This window comes from Labrus bergylta, chromosome 24 (assembly GCF_963930695.1).
Source record: "Labrus bergylta chromosome 24, fLabBer1.1, whole genome shotgun sequence".
In the NCBI taxonomy this organism is placed as follows: Eukaryota; Metazoa; Chordata; class Actinopteri; order Labriformes; family Labridae; genus Labrus; species Labrus bergylta.
Window position 1 is genome coordinate 8,885,985 of NC_089218.1, and position 18,268 is coordinate 8,904,252.

Here is an 18,268-nt window from a genome sequence, read left to right on the forward strand (position 1 = left end):
CTCTTTTTTTTTTGAGACTTCTTCAATATTCTGTTTTATTGTTTGCACCCTGCAGGCGAATCCTCTTCCCCTTGAATCGTCTACTGTCTCTGCTTCGCCATTCAACTCTCAAACACCTGTGCACATTTCAGAAATGTTGCCTTTCTTTTCCATACAGTGATTGAGCCGCAGCTCGCACCATTGAAGGACGGTACAAATGGTGCGACGGCGCTGAATCGCGGCGACTGTAATGGAAGAAAGCGGGATTCTTCAGGCGAGGGAGTGATTCATTTACCACGGCACTACATAAGGGCCCCCCCCTTTTTTTTCTTTCTTCTTGTGGTTGTGCAACAGAAGATTTCACCAAGGGAGCTGCCAATGCCTGTGGGTGTCTTGTAGGCGTTTGGCAGTCTTAGAGGGATGTTATTGTCACATCTGGCAATGTGGGGATGCCAGCGTACTTGGAAGCAGCACTACAAGTTTAAAGCCTTCCTCACAATATCTTATTCCACGCTTACAATCTGCTGCTAACCCGGGTGATAACAGGAACCCCTTACTCAGATTACATAGCAGCTAATCTACCGAAAGACAAGCTTCAATCCAAAACGGCGCACAATCTCCTGTTGCTATCCGTCCGCAGCGCAGCTAAAAGGCTAAAACGTGATTGAGGCTTGTCCTACAAAGGGTTGTGAACCATGGATTCTTTGGTTTCATGCCACGAGCAACCAAGTGCTTAGGTATTTCCAATTATAGGGAATATGTCGAGGCGGCCCTCGGTAATTAAAGCCTAATCATGCTGCTGGATTCAGAGAAGCATCCTCATCAAGCTTTCATTAGTCTGCCTCCTTGTAATGCCCAGCAGCAACCCAACCCCCTTTAGGAATGCTCTGATGGCCTTTTCCCAATCCAGATCCACTTCTTGTGTGTTGTAAGAGTGTACTATCATTCTTACATCTTCCAAGAATGCAACCCTGAAATTTCTAACAGTGGAATCAAAGAAATAAGACAAACAATCATCTCGGTTTATTGTAAGCACTTTAAGCATATTTCAATAAATACCAAAGTAAACTCCATTTGTTTATAAATTGGCTGTTGAAAAAGATTGAAACGATAAGATCCAGCTCAATCGAATGAGACAAAATTCCCATAAAAAGCACTTAGGGCCCAATAACAGATCCAAATCTTGACTTTTACTATGTTTCATCCAGTTATTGGGTTTGATTTCAGATGAATGGTCCACTAGTTAATGGATTGTGTGTACCTCCCTCCAGAGCTGAAGTTTAACCGTAGTGTAATTTTGAACTCTGGAAATAAATTCTGCATTTCACAAAACAATTTATGCAAGGAGTTCTGCAATTCATGAATTAAGTTGGAATAACCCCAAAAAAGGAAACAATTGCAAAACCCTTAAAAAGTTGTGTGCAATTGTCATAGATTCAAACCAGTTTCTCATGTGTTCTCCCACTCCAAAAGTTGCGAAAATATATTAATAAGCATGTGTGCTTGTTTCCCCCTCCAGCTCCTGAATTCTCTTACACTTCAGAGAAACATTTTCAATGGAACTACGGCTGAGATCCTGTGTTTTTCGGAGCGAACGAGAAGCTGGATATGCTGGTGGTCTCGTGCTCCAGGAGAGATCAACGAGAGCGCCGTGTGAGAGCACCTGGCTGTTCTCTACGCTGCCTGTTTGACAGACAGCACAGACACCTGGAAGCCCGGTGAGAGAGCAGCAGTGTGAAAGCCACTGCTGCTCTACAGGGCCATGCATTATGCACGAATCCCTCTCTCTCTCTCTCTCTCTCTCTCTCTCTCTCTCTCTCTCTCTCTCTCTCTCTGCCCCCTGCTCTGCAGTAAAAATAGATCAACAGACCTGAGCGTTCAGCTCTTTTTTTTGTGCCTCTCACTTTCTCTTGGATCTCACCAGGTGTGTGGCGTCTTCTGGCTCCCGACTCGCGTTTCTTCGCCTGAGTGTTTGTGTATTTGTGTGCATGTTTTAACATGCGTGTGTTTGCACACTTTTGAGAGTGTGTGGATTTGCATGTGCTCTGAATGAAGATTGTGTGCATGTCAACCAGGGTGAGACTGTTTTTATCAGTGTGCCTCTGCACATGGTTTTTAATAAGAGCGGGATATTAGTCTTGCAGAGGTGTTTTCTGATATTATGGGGGAAAGGAGGATAGGATAAAGGATCCTTGGTGGCATTTCATCTGTAAAAGCTGGCAGAAAAACTTCAGTATAAGACCAAAAGCGTGTAGACACTCTTCCCATTATCTCCTCTGAAAATAGGGCTGAACACTGACACTTACAATTCAAACCCAGGCTCAGTTATGACAATGTTCTTGTGCATTATTCAAAGCTCATGATCTTGCACATAAATGAATCTCTACAGGAAGCGATTTTTGATGTTGGAAGTGTTTTAGTGTTGGTGTGTAGTTTGAGTAGTATCATTCTCATAGCTTCTTTTTGGATTGCCCACACAAAAAAAAAAAAAAAAAACATATATTGGGGAGAAACAAAGGAGCAGACAACAGTGCTCATCATGCAATCCAGAACCATCTCTATGCAGATAACAATCTGATCGTTGACACTGTATTTCAAACCCCAACTCAATTCTTGCATCTTAACTTGCTAGTTGGACTATAAACAATGGCAAGTCTGGAAGCCAGGCATTGGTTCCTGTTTTTTTCCCCAGAAAGTCTTAGCAGGGGGTGCCGGTAGCCCAATGGTTAGTTTGATCGCCCCATGTATGGGGGCTATAGTCTTCAAAGCGGGCCGCCGATGTCCGAATCTGACCTGTGGCTCCTTTCCTGCTTGTCATTCCCTATCATTGATATGACCCTATCTGTCCAATGCTTGACAGCTATTCACTAGAAATCCACCAGAGACCCAGTTAAACAGCTGCTTTATTCCATCATGTCTCTTATATGTATGTGTACGCATGCATCACAACACTGCATGCTCATGTTTGTGAAGGTCCCCTGTTGCTGAGTGCTGAGGCTCCCTGAAGACCATTGATCCGTGTCTATGACCACAGAGGTCCCCGACTCCGCCCTGATTGCCGCTCCACTGCTAATTAAACAGTCCTGCTTAACGAGGTTCACGTTGGTAACAAGGTTGGAGGGAAAGGTCACCCCATCACGCTAGCTTCAACTGGACATCGTCAATAACGAGCCTGCCTACAGAAGGACAGGTACACACACACTAACACACACACACACACACACACACACACACAGCTAATGATCCAAAAGGTAACAAAAGACTTAGAGCGCATGTTTCAGTGTTCTTGGAAAAGAAGACATTTACCAGAATGTGCTGCCGCAGACTTCTTTGAGCCTTTCACAATGCTATTCTTCAGTGACTTAGTATTTGATCGTTCTTCCTCATTTCTTCACGTTTGAAAAAGCATTTGGTCCACACTCTGAAACTGAAAAGTCTCCAATAAAACTGGGACTAATGGCATTCATTTGGTGCAGTCGTTCATTAGCTGTGCTTAAAGGGTATTGGTGGTTTTACATGTTGCAGCCCATTAACTCTAAATTTATATACCCATAACCATTTCCCAAAGCATACAATTAGACTTTTAGAATCCATTTAAATCATGAAACCCAACTTGACCCTTGCTTTTTTTTTTTTCATTATTTTTGGCCACTGTGGCAGGTCGGTAGAACTGCCTTGCTAACATTAAATAAGGCTACATTCAGTGAGTATAAAGCATCCTCTGCCCTTTTTAAGAATTCCTTTATAACAGCTGAAAACTCACTGAATGCTAAGCTAATTGAATAAATGGTTGAGTTGAGTGCATTCAGTTTTCTCAGAGATTAACCAGATTTTACGATTGATTGAGTTCTTTTTTTTTATTCCTATCAAAATGAAAAAAGTGAAAGTTACCATCACACCGGGCCCTAGCTTGATTATGTCAGCTGCATGAGTGCATTAGCTCTGTTTGTGTCGAGCATCAGTTTTAAGGTTTTTACAAGCACTAATACGGAACTGTTTTTGAGCATACGTCTATATCCTAAAGTGTTTCATTTCCAAGAAGAAATGATTTGAAATGACCCTTAAATAAAAAGCAGAAGTGCAGATCGCATGATTGCTTTGTATGAATCGCTGAAATATTTCCCAATTCATTTTTTCTTTCATACAGCAGGACTGTTCTCCATAAGAGGCGAGGGCGTTAGCTGTGTTTTTCAGCCAGGCCTGCGAATGTCCACACAACACACAAACCCAGAGCCGGGCGCACAAACACACGACCTATATATACTATCTGGCCTTCTCATCATTTATCTTACAGCGGCAGAATCAGGATAGATCGGTTCAATTAGACTGGCCTTTAATGTAATCTGTTTAATCCATTTCTATCATCAAAGCCAATACCTACCTCTCTCCTTGGAGAGCGGGATTAGCCCCTCCAAGTGCATCTCGGAGAGCGAGCGTCTCGGCTATAAAAACGCAGCCTCGGAGTCGCTGAGATCTCCTCGATATTTGCTCTTTACAACCGGCTGTGGAGCAAACAGAGTGTCTCGAGTGAAGTTTTAATGGGTAAGGATTTAAGATGTTCATATCCTCGCAGAGATTGCGACCGCCGTTTGGCACAATGCACAGTGCCGTAATAAAAAAAAAGAAAAGAAAAACACAGGAGAAGTTTGACGCGTCCTTTTTCTCTTTTCTGCTCGCAGATTGCTGAGTTGAATTCATTATCAGTCCTCTCCATTTCATGTTAATATGAGAATGATCAGTCTATTATCATACTTCATGCAGTTTAATTACTGGGCAAGATCACCTGAGCACCCAAGCAAACCGTCACCATATTTTTTGGTCTTAATAGATAGAAAGAGAATATAGCTTCATGAGGTTTTGCCTCTTTTAGTGATTTCTCCAAAGATATTCACAGTTAACACAACATCTTTTAGCTCATGTTCCTTAACAAACATATTGAAAAACAACTGTTCCAAGCCGCTTCAGAGCTCCAATTCTGATGCCTTCCGTTTCCCATTTGTAGATTTCCGTGCTACCTTATTGAAAAAGTGTCTTTAAGCACCCAGGGGGGCTGTGAAACCCATTCAAAATCCATGACAAATTCTCCCCCCAAAAATGTCTGGCTGTCAATGCGGCAACGAGACTGTTTTCGAAATTCATGGATTTCATCCAACAGCTGCAATCTGCTTTTACCTGCTGAGATTTCCGCGGGGAAGTGGGATTTCATTCGCAATACCCATCTATCCATCCCCCTACCCTGCATGTCTCTGTGCTGGCGCTGTCAGAAGAAAGAAGATGCACAGGTATTTACTACAGCTGCTATTTTAGGCTGCAAATGCATTTTTTTTTAAGAGAGTCTGCTTACACTCTGTCAAACTGTTATTTACTGGGTGAAATCAGGATTCTTTTCCCTGCACCTGCCTTTGTGACAAAAGCAGTTTAAATACACTATTTGGTATATTTTGTACTCCTCCTCTTGTGGATTACCTGCGTGATTGCCTTCCAGGAGAATTCCCCCATGCAGCATTAGCAACACTGCTCGTCACAGTCGATGGAAGAGCTCCCATAGCTCTTTTTACCGTGTCTGGAATGCCTGCAGATATTAAAGCAATACATGAGGCGGCTTGTCTGAGCCCATTGACTTTGTGTTTTTAATGGCTTCTGTTCGCGTGCGTTTTGCAGAGATGTGCGAGGACACTTCAATGAGAGTTGGTGGTAAAGACTGTGCGATAAAACGGTTAAGTCTGGGTAGGCTTGTGGAAGACGAAATTGTCCACCAAAGCCTGTTCATCATGCTTTCACTACACACATACACACACACACACACACACACATGCAGTAGACAGTGTTTTGACTCGAGCGGAGCTGACAGTTTTGATCAAAGTTGATTGATTGGACTACACAAGGCAGGGTAGCACATAGCAACATGGTGGGGTTAAGAGGTTGGTGCTCCTGTGGCTTCTGCACCCCCCGTTTGTTAACACAATCCAAATTGCAAAGCATATTTGACAATGGATATTGATTAGGCGAATGGGAAGGATCAATGCTTGTTGATTAGGCAGAAAATATAGGGGGGAAATCTGTCAGCGACTGTTTAGGAGGTTTAGACATAAATAGTTTTTTTTTAAATGCTTTAAAACATTACATGAATATACATATAGACTTAGCCGTCTGAATCATATAAATATTAGTTCCATCCATCCATCCAACTTTTTACCCTGCATGTGGATCAAAAGAGGGCCAAGAATGGAGCCTTGGGAAACTCCGCTTCGGTTTGTAAACTTAGGCCACGTTTAAATCAGACGTCCAAGACTCTTTCAGGGAATACCGCGTAAATAATTTACAAATATGCTTGAAGGTGTATGCTTGATGTTTGAATAATAAGTCAAAAACAGATTTATAAATCAATCAAAGCCTAATTATTAATCCAAATAGAAAAGCTTTGATTATATGAGACATGGCATCATTCTAGTGTATAAATTAATCAGACATATATTTTTATCCACACATTTCTTTTCTCCAAATATTCCTATTATCATGTAGCCCGAGGCTAGTACATCAGTATGCCAAAGAAACCACGCAAAGGGAGATTAAATGAGGAAATAAACTGATGATTTCAGTGCAGAAACTAATGTGTGAATACTATGTGGCTCAACGGTAAGGAGGTCTACTTTCCCTTTCAGCGCTAAAGCATTAATACATGTGCATTTACTGCCATCTGCTGTTCTCTGCAAGCAAGTGCATGCAAAAACTGTTCATGCAAAAAAAAGTTTATTTCTGGCAGGAGACACAGCATGAAAAGCAGGGACCGTTTCAGCTCTGGAAGTTAATGTGTAACTTGGTGCTCTTATAAGGACGAGCTCAAACTGCAGAGTCATAGTATTTGGTAGGTTTGGCACTCTGACACCGGAAAAATGGCTGTGAAGCTCTTTGAGGGGAAAGATCATGCAGCGGCGTACCTGCAGTACAGAGTAGCACCCGATGAACTAATCAGCAGGATTATGAGCTTCATGGAGACGAGGGTAAGTGTGGAGGTTAGGGGTTTCAACTTCTAATAGGGTATGCATGTGTATGTTTTGATGCTGTTTTATGGTGTCTTTAAGACTTCTAATTTAGGTTAGGTTATTTTTTGACAGCTCTTGAAAACAAGAGACAAATCTAAATTAAAGTGCCAACTGACATTCACTTTACATGAACACGTTTCTTGGTATGTGGTGACTCTAAAGCAGTTCAATGGGTTTCATCTTTAGGAGAGGAAGAGCTGTTCGCTTAAAGGTCAAAGTTTTTGAGCCACACCAATAAATCATTGCACTTAATGTTTCACTGAAGATGTGATTAATCTCAGTTTAATGATTAATTGAAACAATAATGTGACATAAAATGTAAACTGTATTGTTACATAAAGTTTGTGTTGGAGGGTAAGATAGGAAGGGTTCTTATGACTTGACTTGACTTGACTTGGTAACTTTTTAATGCAAAATTGTCTTGATTGAGGTAGATTTCGGGGTAGAGATTTGATACTGAAGTAGTTATATGAATGTAACTTTCCTTATTTTAGACCAACCACTTCAAACTTGCAGTAGATGTAGGCTGTGGTTCTGGTCAGGGGACGATCCTATTGGCTCCACATTTCGCCAAGGTTGTTGGAACAGACATCAGTAAGGCCCAGCTGGAGATGGCGCAGGTCAATAGCAACCCTCCAAATGTATCGTACAGGTGAGACGGAGGGAAGGTGTCAGAGTTGAAACTAGCATTTCCAAGATGGCCTTTTTTTTTTTAATTATCATGATGTTGGAAACATTTTTCCAGATTCCAGAGTTCTTCCTCTTTCCCGTTACATTTTTCTGACCACTCTCCAGGCATTGTCCAGCAGAAGAGCTGCCGTTCGCCTCCGGTGAGGTCGACCTTGTGACGGCCATGACGGCGGCCCACTGGTTCGACCGCCAAAAGTTCCTCCTGGAAGCTGACAGGGTCCTGAGGCCAGGAGGCTGCCTGGCTCTCCTGAGCTACACCATGGACATGGAGCTGGAGTTTGGGGACGTCTCGGACACGCTCAATGACATTTGTAAAGAGGTGCATAATACAGTTACTAGACATTTGGAACAAGGAAAAGTTTGGACATTTTTCAGCTTTTATCCGATACTGGTCATTAAATCCTGTCCCTTCCTTGTTTGAATCAGTTTTATGCTGCCCTGCTTCCATTTCGAGATCCCTACATAGGATCGAGCTCTAGGCAGATCTACTTAAACATGCTTGAGTCCTGCTCTTACCAAGACAAAGAATGGTGAGTGTTTTGGACTTTACTTACAAAAAGATCTCACTGAAAATGTTTCATGTGTTCTGTGTACGAGTTTTTCTTTTAAAGGCAATGAAAACGTTCCTACAGCCATGGATTGGTGGAGTAAAGCATTCGAGTCAGACATGTATAAGCTGTGACATTTGGGAGTTATCTGGCACAGAGCAGCTTAAACCTGAGCAGTTGGGGGTCCTGCTCAGGGGGCATTTCAGTGTGTAGTCAAGGGATAGAAGAGTGTTTCTTATTCCTCATGCCTCTCCAATTCCCCCCCAAAAATCATTCACAAGATTACATTCAATGAAACATGTATTTGATGGTTTTATTACGTTTTTGTGTGCAGGAATGAGTGTTTCAGGGTAAAAAATACCTTGCCACTGAGCAGTTACATCGGCATGGTTCAGACCTTCTCCTCCTTCGAGAAACTGCGCAAAAAGGACCCCGCCGAGGCCGAGCGTCTTTCTGACGACATCAGGAACAAGTGAGATATTAACCTCCAACTCCATCCACAAGTCTAATCTTTAACTTTTGGCCCCTGAGCCCTCACCTCAGCACGACGCTGATCTCCTAATCTCCCTCTCCAAAAGCATTTATCACCATCAAAAACTGCTGAAAGTTCGTCTTTGAATACTGTCACAGTCTTGGGCATTAATCAGAAAAGCCAAACATTGCTTGACTAAGCTTAACTGTTGAAGGCTTTTACTGCTTTGATAATATAGACGCCATTAATTCCCCTACCACTGACAGGACAGAATAGCCCAGCAAGCAAAATATATAGAGGGGAAGTGCTGAGCCATAACTTTCACATGGATAAAAAAAAGTATGACATTGTATTTAATTACTATCAGACTTTGTGGAAGATTTACGCACAGCTCGGCTCTCTTTGTCTGGGAAGAGTTGACCTGTGTTTAGTCTTGCATGGTGTTAAGGAATGACTTTAGAGGTCTCAGCTAATATATTACTTCAACTATTTTGCTAATAATCCAATAAGTTTCAATACTAAATCATTTTGTCTCTTCTTGTTCTCCCCCAGGTTGCTCTCTGCCATGAAGGCGTCTTCTCCGGAAACCGAAGTTACAGTTGTTGTGAAGTATTTCTATTGGTTAGCCAGCAAACCTTAGACCAACGTTTTTACTGTATCTTGTGCCCATTAGCAACCAACCAAAAGGCTTATTGTGATCCTTTGTTAGCAACTGTAAAATTGCAAATATGCCTTATATTGTGATGATATAGCAAGTAGAGAAATGCATTTAAAAGCTCTTAACCCACTCCTAAGAATTACAAGATACCCTCCCAATCTTTGTTGGATGGATGTTTCAAGATGGTTAATAAAAAGCTGCACAAAAATATAGAACTGGATGGAACAACCATGTTTTAAGAGTTTTTAAATGTATTGTATCATTTTATGGACTTGTTATTTTGGATTAATAAACTTCTATTACTATATCATGGCATTTCTGGGTCCCAGTTTGGAAACCAAAGCTGTAGGTTGTATTAACAAAAACCTATGCAGCCCAGTGTGTTTTGCTATTATTCTGACATTGAAATTGCATTAAAATACAAAGTTGCATCCTTTTAAAAGAAACATGTTGTATAAATCTTTTTCAATACAGATATAGGACATAAAGTTGCATGTTTAATGATGTCCGGGATTTTGAATTTGTATGTGAATACAAAGCTTTTCAGGTTGAACACTAGATGGAGCACTGTCATAAAGTGATGGAAGAGTGTCCAGCTGAAGTCCACTTGGTGCCTTATGTACAATCAAAGTGATGGCCATATTTTGATGCTTACAATCTAAACCATCAATTATTCTTGCACATTAATATATTTTTTCTGTTTGGAATTTAAGTGTATTTGATGATAATTAATTTGTCAATTTTTCAAGTCTACATCTGAAGCTGTGATAAAAAATAATGTCATTTAATATCTTTCTCTAAGAGTCTTAAAGACAGCAGATGATTTCTGAAGAGAATCAAACCACCATTGGGTTTGTCTTTCCTCATTTAAAAAAAAACAAAAACATTAAAGGACACTGACACTTCCCCCCCAGTACTCCTTTTCCTCACATTTCTCCTTTCCAAGTTTATACCAGTCATTCATCCAAGTCTTCGTGCCTCCCTGAGTGTCTTCCTCTCCAGTGTTATTTATGCTTTCACAGATTGTTTAGGGCCACGAGAACAGATGGTAATTAACATGCATGGCCTCAAAATCCCTTGACTCACAAAGGCGTAGTCATTTTCCCCTGACAAATTTTGACATTTATCCGCTACAAGTGACTGCACGGATAAATTCTCATTTTATACCAAATAGAGATTTTATGACATATTATTACAGTTAGGTCAAACAGCTGCAGTCAGTTTTTCATCTAATGCACAAAATTTACAAAGTGGCCATTTTACTCTGAAGTCACACCCACATGTTGCATGGGAAGCAGCCCTCATTTGAATGCTCCTTAATTTATAATCATCTTACTGGATAATGGATCATACAAACCTTGAGGAGTTTCTGGTCACATTGAAGTTAAAATGTTTGTTTGGTATGAAAAGCAAGCTCACAACAGCTAATGTTAGCAAGCGACACATTTCAAGAAAAAAGCACAACAATTGGCCAACAAAAACACTATTAGCTTGATAACTTTCCTGACAGCTAGCTAACATTTCTGCTCGCTAGAAATTACACCTTTCATTGTATCATCACAATCAAATGTTATCTCTGAACATATTCAACACATGCAAAGCCAGCAGCTTGCTAGCAAACAATACGTAAGCTAACAAGGGATTAATAAAGTATGAAAGAGAAAGGTGTAAAAAAAAGTTTCTGTTTGCTAGCAAACATTAACCTACTGCTAGCTAGGATACTGTATTTACCTAGTGAACAATAGAGCTACTGTCTAACCAGCTAGATGACATTATTTGTTAGCTTATATTACTGCTAGCCAGAAAGTAAGCCTGTAACTCAATCAAATGTTAATGCTAAAAACTAATTTCATGAAAACAAGCAAAAACATCTGCTTGCCAGCTGACCACTTTCTTGAAATTGCACCTTTCCTATCTTATCCTGTTACTCAATCAAATGCAAATGTTATCAAGGAAGTTATTTAACACCAACTTAAGCTTTTGCTGTGCAACATCTAACCAATTGTCATACAAAAACAAAAGCATGGCAGTACAATATTAACATTTCAGCTTTCAGTGATGTTGGGGGAAAATGTCAGCTGATATGGTGAATAACAGTGAGTAAGTGCATTTATTAAACAAATTAACAAAAAAAAAACACTATTACGCTTTGTTTCTGTCTGTAATGAGTCCATCCATCCAAAACCCAGACTTTATAAAACCCCCTCTGTGCGTTTACTTCTCCACACCACCAGGGCAGTCATGAGCAGCGTGATCAGGACTGGCACTGCGATGAACGGGGCGAGGATGCCGATGGGCGGGTCGTGGAGGAGCCGGCCGGTCAGGGCGCAGTCGTGGAAGTAGACCCGATGAACCTGCATGAAGAAGCGATCCACTACCTGATTGGGCCAGAAGCAGTCCACCCTCAAGGCCACCTGGTAGGTGCAGTTTGTAAGACCTTCGTAGATCCTGTAGAGGGCGACAACACACATTTAAGTCTACCTAAATGAATCCACAAAGTAAAAAAAAGAACAAGTGAAATTTCAAAATCCATTCTCTCCATTCTGAGTTACACAATTCAAAAATTACAGCCTCTCATTGGTCCTTTGAAACGTCTTCTTTTAGACTGACACCAGAGTAGGGATTCCTGTTGGTCTGAAAATAGGCAAACAAGCATCTAGAGTTACTCATGGGCTTATTGCAGCTAAATTTAACTGCTAGGTGGAAGAGGGCAGGAGAAATGGAGACGCATACCAACAGCATTGCCCCATACCAGTAGAGATTCTGTTCCTGATGGCTGCTGTGTTTAACTGCATAGCTGAAGGCCAAGTGGGCAAGTGGTCAGAAAACCCCATAAAGGACCTTTCAACTTTAACTTTCCAAGGGTTGTATCAACCGTTTAATATATTATCTCCTCCCTTTCTTATTTTAATAACAGATCAATATTATAAGGTTTAAATACTTCAACCACCACAATGTACAAATGAAAGTCTCACGGGTTAGTCTGAATGTGCTGTAGCTTGTTGGTGACACAACTTTGTTTTTCCATGCCCCTCAAGGTTACAACGCTGGATCAAAATAATGATCTCTGGGCCTCTCTTTAGCTCCTCCTCTTCCCCAGAATTTGATTTGATCCAAGTTTATTGAGTTGAGTTATTTGATTATGGGCAAAACATGTCTTTTTAAAATTGTCTTAAATAATAGCGTTTTTGCAATTAAAAAATGCATGATTGGCGGGTCGTGGAGGAGCCGGCCGGTCAGGGCGCAGTCGTGGAAGTAGACCCGATGAACCTGGATGAAGAAGCGATCCACTCTCTGATTTGGCCAAAAGCAGTCCACCCTCAAGGCCAGATGGTAGGTGCAGGATTAACTTTTATGTTTTCATTACTTTGAAGCATAAAATACATTTCACATAAACTCTGGAAATAGGAATTGCCTGAAGTTATAGTCACACATATACCAGTGAACTGATGTATGTACTGTCCCTTTAAGTACAGAATTATACAGTGTGTTTTTTGTGTGAGTGGCAGAGTCCAGTTGTTGGTGTCTGCATTTGTACTTCAAATGACTTGTAGATTTCCACCCTACACTTTAATGCTTCTTCGAGCAATCCATCACCACCTGAAGCTGTTTCTGAAACTCACATTGCCGCTGTAACACCTCAGATCAGAATTAGGATTAAATTCAGAGGTTAAAACGTAGGATGTGGACTAGTGCTTGAGGTCATGATTAGGGATTGGACTTGTTTGGGTAAAAGTTTGAGGTTAAAGCCAAGCGGCTCTCACAAGCATGTTTTTACATATGTTGACTTTGGAAGGTGTTTCAGTCAATACATAGTACTGCTGTCATTGTGTTGCTTTGAGCAATGCAACATGCTAATGATGCAATCTTGTTCTATTTTGAATCATAATTTGTTTCTTGAGTCTCAAACTAACAAGTAGTTCTCACGAGGGGAATAAAGTATCGAGAAAAGCTGCAAACAAACAGAGTATCACACACAGTACACCCACACACCAATGTGCACTTACACAAAAACACACACATTCCAAATGAACAGATTCAGTGGTTTTTAAATCCTTACGATAATCTGATTGCAAAATCAAAATTTGGCACTAAAATCTCAAGTGTTAATTAGACTGAAATCACATTCCTTCAATAGTGAACTTTTGCATTACTCTTGAGCACACCTACATTGTCTTTGGGTCTTAGTTGTGATTAAGGTGAACTCACAGAGGGTGCTTACTTTGTTCTTGGAGAAAGACCGACACCATTAACAAATAAGTACAATATGTGCTTACAGCTGAGCTAGCAGAGTCAAAATGAACCATATTTTCTCCAGAAGTCGTTCCTTAATTAAACATATGAAACTCTTTCGCTTTATATTAGATATCATTGCAAGGTGTTGTGTCATCCGAGTCAGACGCAGTTAAAGGACTGCAAAGATAATGTGTGTAATTAGTTTCATATAAGCCTTAACTTTATGTGAAGAATAAACAAGTAGAATATTTTAAATCAGAGGATATTCTTTCTTGGAATACTGCACTGGATCTTTGGTATCCAAACCTATGGAAACCTTTAGTTGAACTGTTTCATAAATGAGAAGACTTTTCCCCTCTTCTTGGCAGACATATTGTTTTGACTGTGACAAACTTGGAACAGATTTATGGTGCTGGATGGCATACAATGAAACATAAAACCGGTATTAATATATATGTCCCTTTGCTCTGTTTGGATCTCACCTGAATGTCAAAGTGAATACACTGTCACATTATAAAAAACAACGCCCCCCCAATGTACTGGACTTGATGCACAGATGTGAGTGTTTTTATTATTTCCCACTTGACTAATTAGAATTATTCATACTCTGATTAATACAGGCTGCCAGTGTAAACAGCAAAACAGCCAGAAATGACCAGCTGCAGAAAATAGAAGCACACCTCTCAATCAATTTTCACCCAAGTAATGAAGTAAAACAGCTAGGTCAATGTCTCAAGTAGTCAAAATGTGAAGCTGCAGGTACCCCTCTGCACTGTACTAACTCATTTATTAGATTCTTGCTTCACAGATTGAGCCAAGAGCTTGTAGACTGTCCCAGTTGTGCTTTAACCAATTTGTCTTACCTCTGTTTTGTAACCAATCTGCAATCATAGCCTTTTGGTTTCAGTGTCTCTAAATTGGTCTGCATGCGCTCAGAAGGCTTATTTGTGTTGTTCTATTTTATATTCTGCATGGTTTATTTATTGGGTGCACAGCCAGGTCTCCAGTGGACCTTGACAAAAATTGTTGCTAGGAGTTTGGTGACGCAACTGCCAACCCACTATGTGCCAGTGCAGATTATTTTTTATATGATGAGTTACAAATGCACAAAAACACACACACAATCTCACACTACCACCAATTATGTGCTGGACCAAGAGGAGGACAGTGAGCCAGGAGGGAAATCACAGTTTTGACAGCAGCTTCTCCTGTGGGCCTCCTGTCTGACTCATCCTCTGACTGCCAGTATTTGGAGAAAGCACCGCTCAGAGACACAATCTGACACAAACACACAATATAATGTTCAGCAGAGGCACTAAAAGGCCGTGACCGTGCGATGGGACTGTTGAAACATGGACTGGAGTTTGTGATGGCCTAAAGGCAAACCGCATCAGATAGTGTCAGGGCAACATATTGTGGGTAGCATAAGTCAAGACTCACAACATTATTCTAGCACAAACCACTTGTCCTCCAGGGAGAAAAAACTTGCTTTGCTCACAAACTATTCTGTGTGCTGCACGTAATGCCTTTATAGTGTGCACGCTCATGTTTTATTTGCCTTGCTCAGACTGATCTCCATTTGACTTGATTTGGGTGGCCAATAATACTGTCAATCTTAATGTGGGCGGGTTTAAGAGCTGTAGCATTAACTAAATATCCAAGATGACCGTCACCAATGTTGAACTTTCTAAATCCCTCATTTGGTCAGTGTAAGTCTAACTGGATGGAAGTTTCCTGGGTGGTAGTGTTATAGTAAATGTTGGATTCTTAATCATGTCATGTCAAAAGTCTGAACTAGAAGGCTTATGAATTTGATGTTGATAAAAGCGACCTAGCTTAGCCTGGCAGCTTTCCACTACAACACTCCGCTGTGTCTCATTACAGGGGTAGTAACCATCCAAGGACCCAGCCTTTGTAGCCCCAAAGCCCGCTCAGGTTGAACTGAAATGAGACAGACTGGTCTACCGAGGCTTTTGTGTCACTAGCTGTTTCAACCTTACCCTTTTGTTTCCAAGCTCCCTGTCGCCTCACAATCTCGACAGTTACACCAGAACCATTTTTTTGATATCTGTAGCTTTTGAGCGATTGAGTTTAAACCAATTGCTTACATTTCGAACTCTATTACCCGGCCACTTGAGAGTCCACCAGCTTGTTTGAATTGGTGCACAAGGAATCGTGGGATTTATTGAGCCATGAAGGAAACGCGGGATGAATCCTTCATTGTGCGAGGGAAAGGAAGATGCATTTGTCAGCCACATTTGAAGGAGCCTTGAAAACGGCGCTTGCGGCTTTGGCGCGATCGGTGTGCAGAGGGCAAAGGATGAAAGCCCCTGAATTGGGACTCAGCTTCTTTCTCAATCAAGTAAGTGTCCCAGGCGTTTTGTATGCTCCAGTTGAAAACACCCCTTTGAGATTGGAAATGAACTCTAAGACATTTGCAAATTGCTCTGGGAATACCTTAATTAACTTAATTAAGGGCATTGTCAACAGAGTTGTACCCACCCTTTTGCCATAAATAGAATTTTCTTTGACTAAATTGAACACGAGTAGGAACTTCTTACTTCCCTGGTATTTCCTTTTATCCCCATTGATAACCTTTTATTACCACTTTGCCCTCTCTTTTTGCATGACCCAGTAGTTCAACTCACTCTGTGGTATGGGGCCAGCTACACCACAGGCCAGGGTCCAGTCCTGCCATGTCGAACCTGAACTTAGCCAGGCAAAAATCATTGATCATCCTCTCGTAGAAGCCTCCATTACAGGCGGACACCGAAGGCAGGACGAGAGCTAAAGCAGCAAAGAGAAAGGAGACAAAAGAAACAAAAGGCATTCATCAAGGTATTCATTTGTGGATGAGAATTCTTTCACGGTGATATGTGGTGATTGCAACTCAGCATCGTTGTAAAGATACAAACCTTTTTTCAAAGCACTGCAGGGGTTATCTGCAGGGCTCAATTAGGATAATTAGGAATGTGCAACAAACAAGGTCATGTCCTGGCAATGCTTATTCCTATCGGACCATTTCTTCCCGATTAGGCTGTTACTTTGCCCAAGAAAAAGATTTTAATTTGCAGTCGGATCCAAATCCCATTTGTTTACTTCAGAGATGCGTGTAAACAGCCTCTTAACGTGGAGGCAGTCCGCAGCCGTCCCGCAGGACTCTGAGCGGAATGTAACACCACTGAGCAGTGCAGTAAGAGAGGAGGCTCATAAGCTGGCGGGAAAGGCCCGTGTGGAACGAACAGGTTGTTTTGTTACGATCGGGAAACATGGCGGATCTCAGTCTGTGCTGGCCTGATAAGGTCCGACTGTGTGCCTATTATGTTTGCTCTGTCTCAGCTGGAGCTCCAGGCTCTCAGAGACTCAAAGGAAGACTGTTGACAAGAGGATTTCAAATGAGACACTACAGGAAAAAAAGAAAAATGGGAGCCCCGGCAGCATAACATTCACACATTTTTACATTTTCAAACGGAGGCTTGAGGCGCTTGAATAAAAAAAACTAAGGTAATGTTTATGAGACGTTCACACACATTGTAAAGCTGCACACATAAATTCGAATTGTGTCTGTTAGCGTTTTCATTTTCGTCCCTAGTTTGAAGGATGTTCTATTCCACCTGTCCGTCCATCTATTTGTTGGCAGACGCTCTCAGAGAGATCTGACATTCAAGCGTTCAAAGATGCCGTCAAACTTGGCTGCCTACCAGCATTGCATTCCCTGTTCCATTTCCAGGAGAATGAAGGCAAAAACATTACAAATGCTACTGTGCTGCTATTGGCTTACAGTTTGTAGACATTTAGGGTCGAGGAAGCACCCATCAGTTTAGCCAGTGTCTTGAATTCTGCCTGCACTGAGTCGATAGCTATGGACTTTTAAAAACGATGCCCATGGGGTATGAAATGATCTTTCCAGCTCAGATGTCATTCATGTTTAACCAGCTGCTGTGCTGCTCAGCATGAGAAGCTCATTTTCAGATTCTCACACTCATCTCGGGGTGAAAGTGAATCACAGTGATAGTAGCTTTTGAGAAGAGGAAAGTGCTGGACACACCGGTCCTCCCTAGACACAAGCGTTTGTTTTCAGTCCTTATGGGGACTGTTGTCTGAAGCTGGTCCTCGGACACCTTCAGGTGAGAGCCCCCACTTAATCTATAAAACCGAACCATCATCTGGAATCCAGCTGCTCATAGCAAATCAAGGAAAACAGGATATATGAACACAACACATGCACAGGCTTTGACTTTAAAAATATACTGATACAAATATATTAAAATAAAATAAAATCCAATATGATATCCAAAATGCATTCTCCCTCAAAGATAGATAAAACTAGTTAACTTTAAGTTATATGGAAGAACTTTACAAATCCCCGACACTCACCTGCCAACAACAACACCAGTCCCACTTTCAGGAGTGACGCGCTCTCCAGAGCCATGCTCAGCTCCCTCTCTGGAGATCAACTGCACATATCTCTCTCACTATTCCTTCAGTTTTTTAAAGCCAGATTCACAAACTGCACCACAACATCGCAAACAAATGAAACCGTAGCTCCTGTTGTGCGGTCAAAAAGAAGGCGGCAACTGTGCGTGAAAAAAAAAAACCTTGACCTTGCACAGTGGCCGCCTCACAGCCCTAATCATAGAAG

At 41.4% G+C, this 18,268-nt stretch overlaps 2 protein-coding genes across 2 annotated transcripts; one reads left to right on the forward strand and one right to left on the reverse strand.

Moving 5' to 3' along the window:
• Window positions 1-6,792: 6,792 nt before the first annotated feature.
• LOC109979007 (putative methyltransferase DDB_G0268948) lies at window positions 6,793-9,896 on the forward strand. Its single transcript, XM_020628128.3, has 6 exons — window positions 6,793-6,980; window positions 7,517-7,674; window positions 7,818-8,031; window positions 8,139-8,242; window positions 8,595-8,732; window positions 9,285-9,896. The coding sequence occupies exons 1-6, from the start codon at window positions 6,873-6,875 to the stop codon at window positions 9,370-9,372; spliced, it is 810 nt and encodes a 269-aa protein (XP_020483784.1). The 5' UTR covers window positions 6,793-6,872; the 3' UTR covers window positions 9,373-9,896.
• A 647-nt stretch (window positions 9,897-10,543) lies between these two features.
• Window positions 10,544-18,268, reverse strand: LOC109990156 (receptor activity-modifying protein 1). The gene is made up of 3 exons (XM_020642165.3): window positions 18,004-18,268; window positions 16,275-16,413; window positions 10,544-11,838 (listed from the first exon to the last, which is right to left on the reverse strand). Exons 1-3 carry the CDS (start codon window positions 18,056-18,058, stop codon window positions 11,583-11,585), a joined length of 450 nt encoding a protein of 149 aa, XP_020497821.1. The 5' UTR covers window positions 18,059-18,268; the 3' UTR covers window positions 10,544-11,582.

Excerpts from the sequence above, each read along its gene's own strand:
- LOC109979007 (XM_020628128.3), top strand. The coding sequence starts at position 6,873 with ATGGCTGTGAAGCTCTTTGAGGGGAAAGATCATGCAGCGGCGTACCTG. Across the intron at positions 8,032-8,138 it reads TCAATGACATTTGTAAAGAG|TTTTATGCTGCCCTGCTTCC; the intron begins GTGCATAATACA and ends TGTTTGAATCAG. Across the intron at positions 8,733-9,284 it reads TCTGACGACATCAGGAACAA|GTTGCTCTCTGCCATGAAGG; the intron begins GTGAGATATTAA and ends GTTCTCCCCCAG.
- LOC109990156 (XM_020642165.3), bottom strand. The coding sequence starts at position 18,058 with ATGGCTCTGGAGAGCGCGTCACTCCTGAAAGTGGGACTGGTGTTGTTG. Across the intron at positions 16,414-18,003 it reads ACTGGTGTTGTTGTTGGCAG|CTCTCGTCCTGCCTTCGGTG; the intron begins GTGAGTGTCGGG and ends TTGCTGCTTTAG. Across the intron at positions 11,839-16,274 it reads AGCTGGCCCCATACCACAGA|GATCTACGAAGGTCTTACAA; the intron begins GTGAGTTGAACT and ends CGCCCTCTACAG.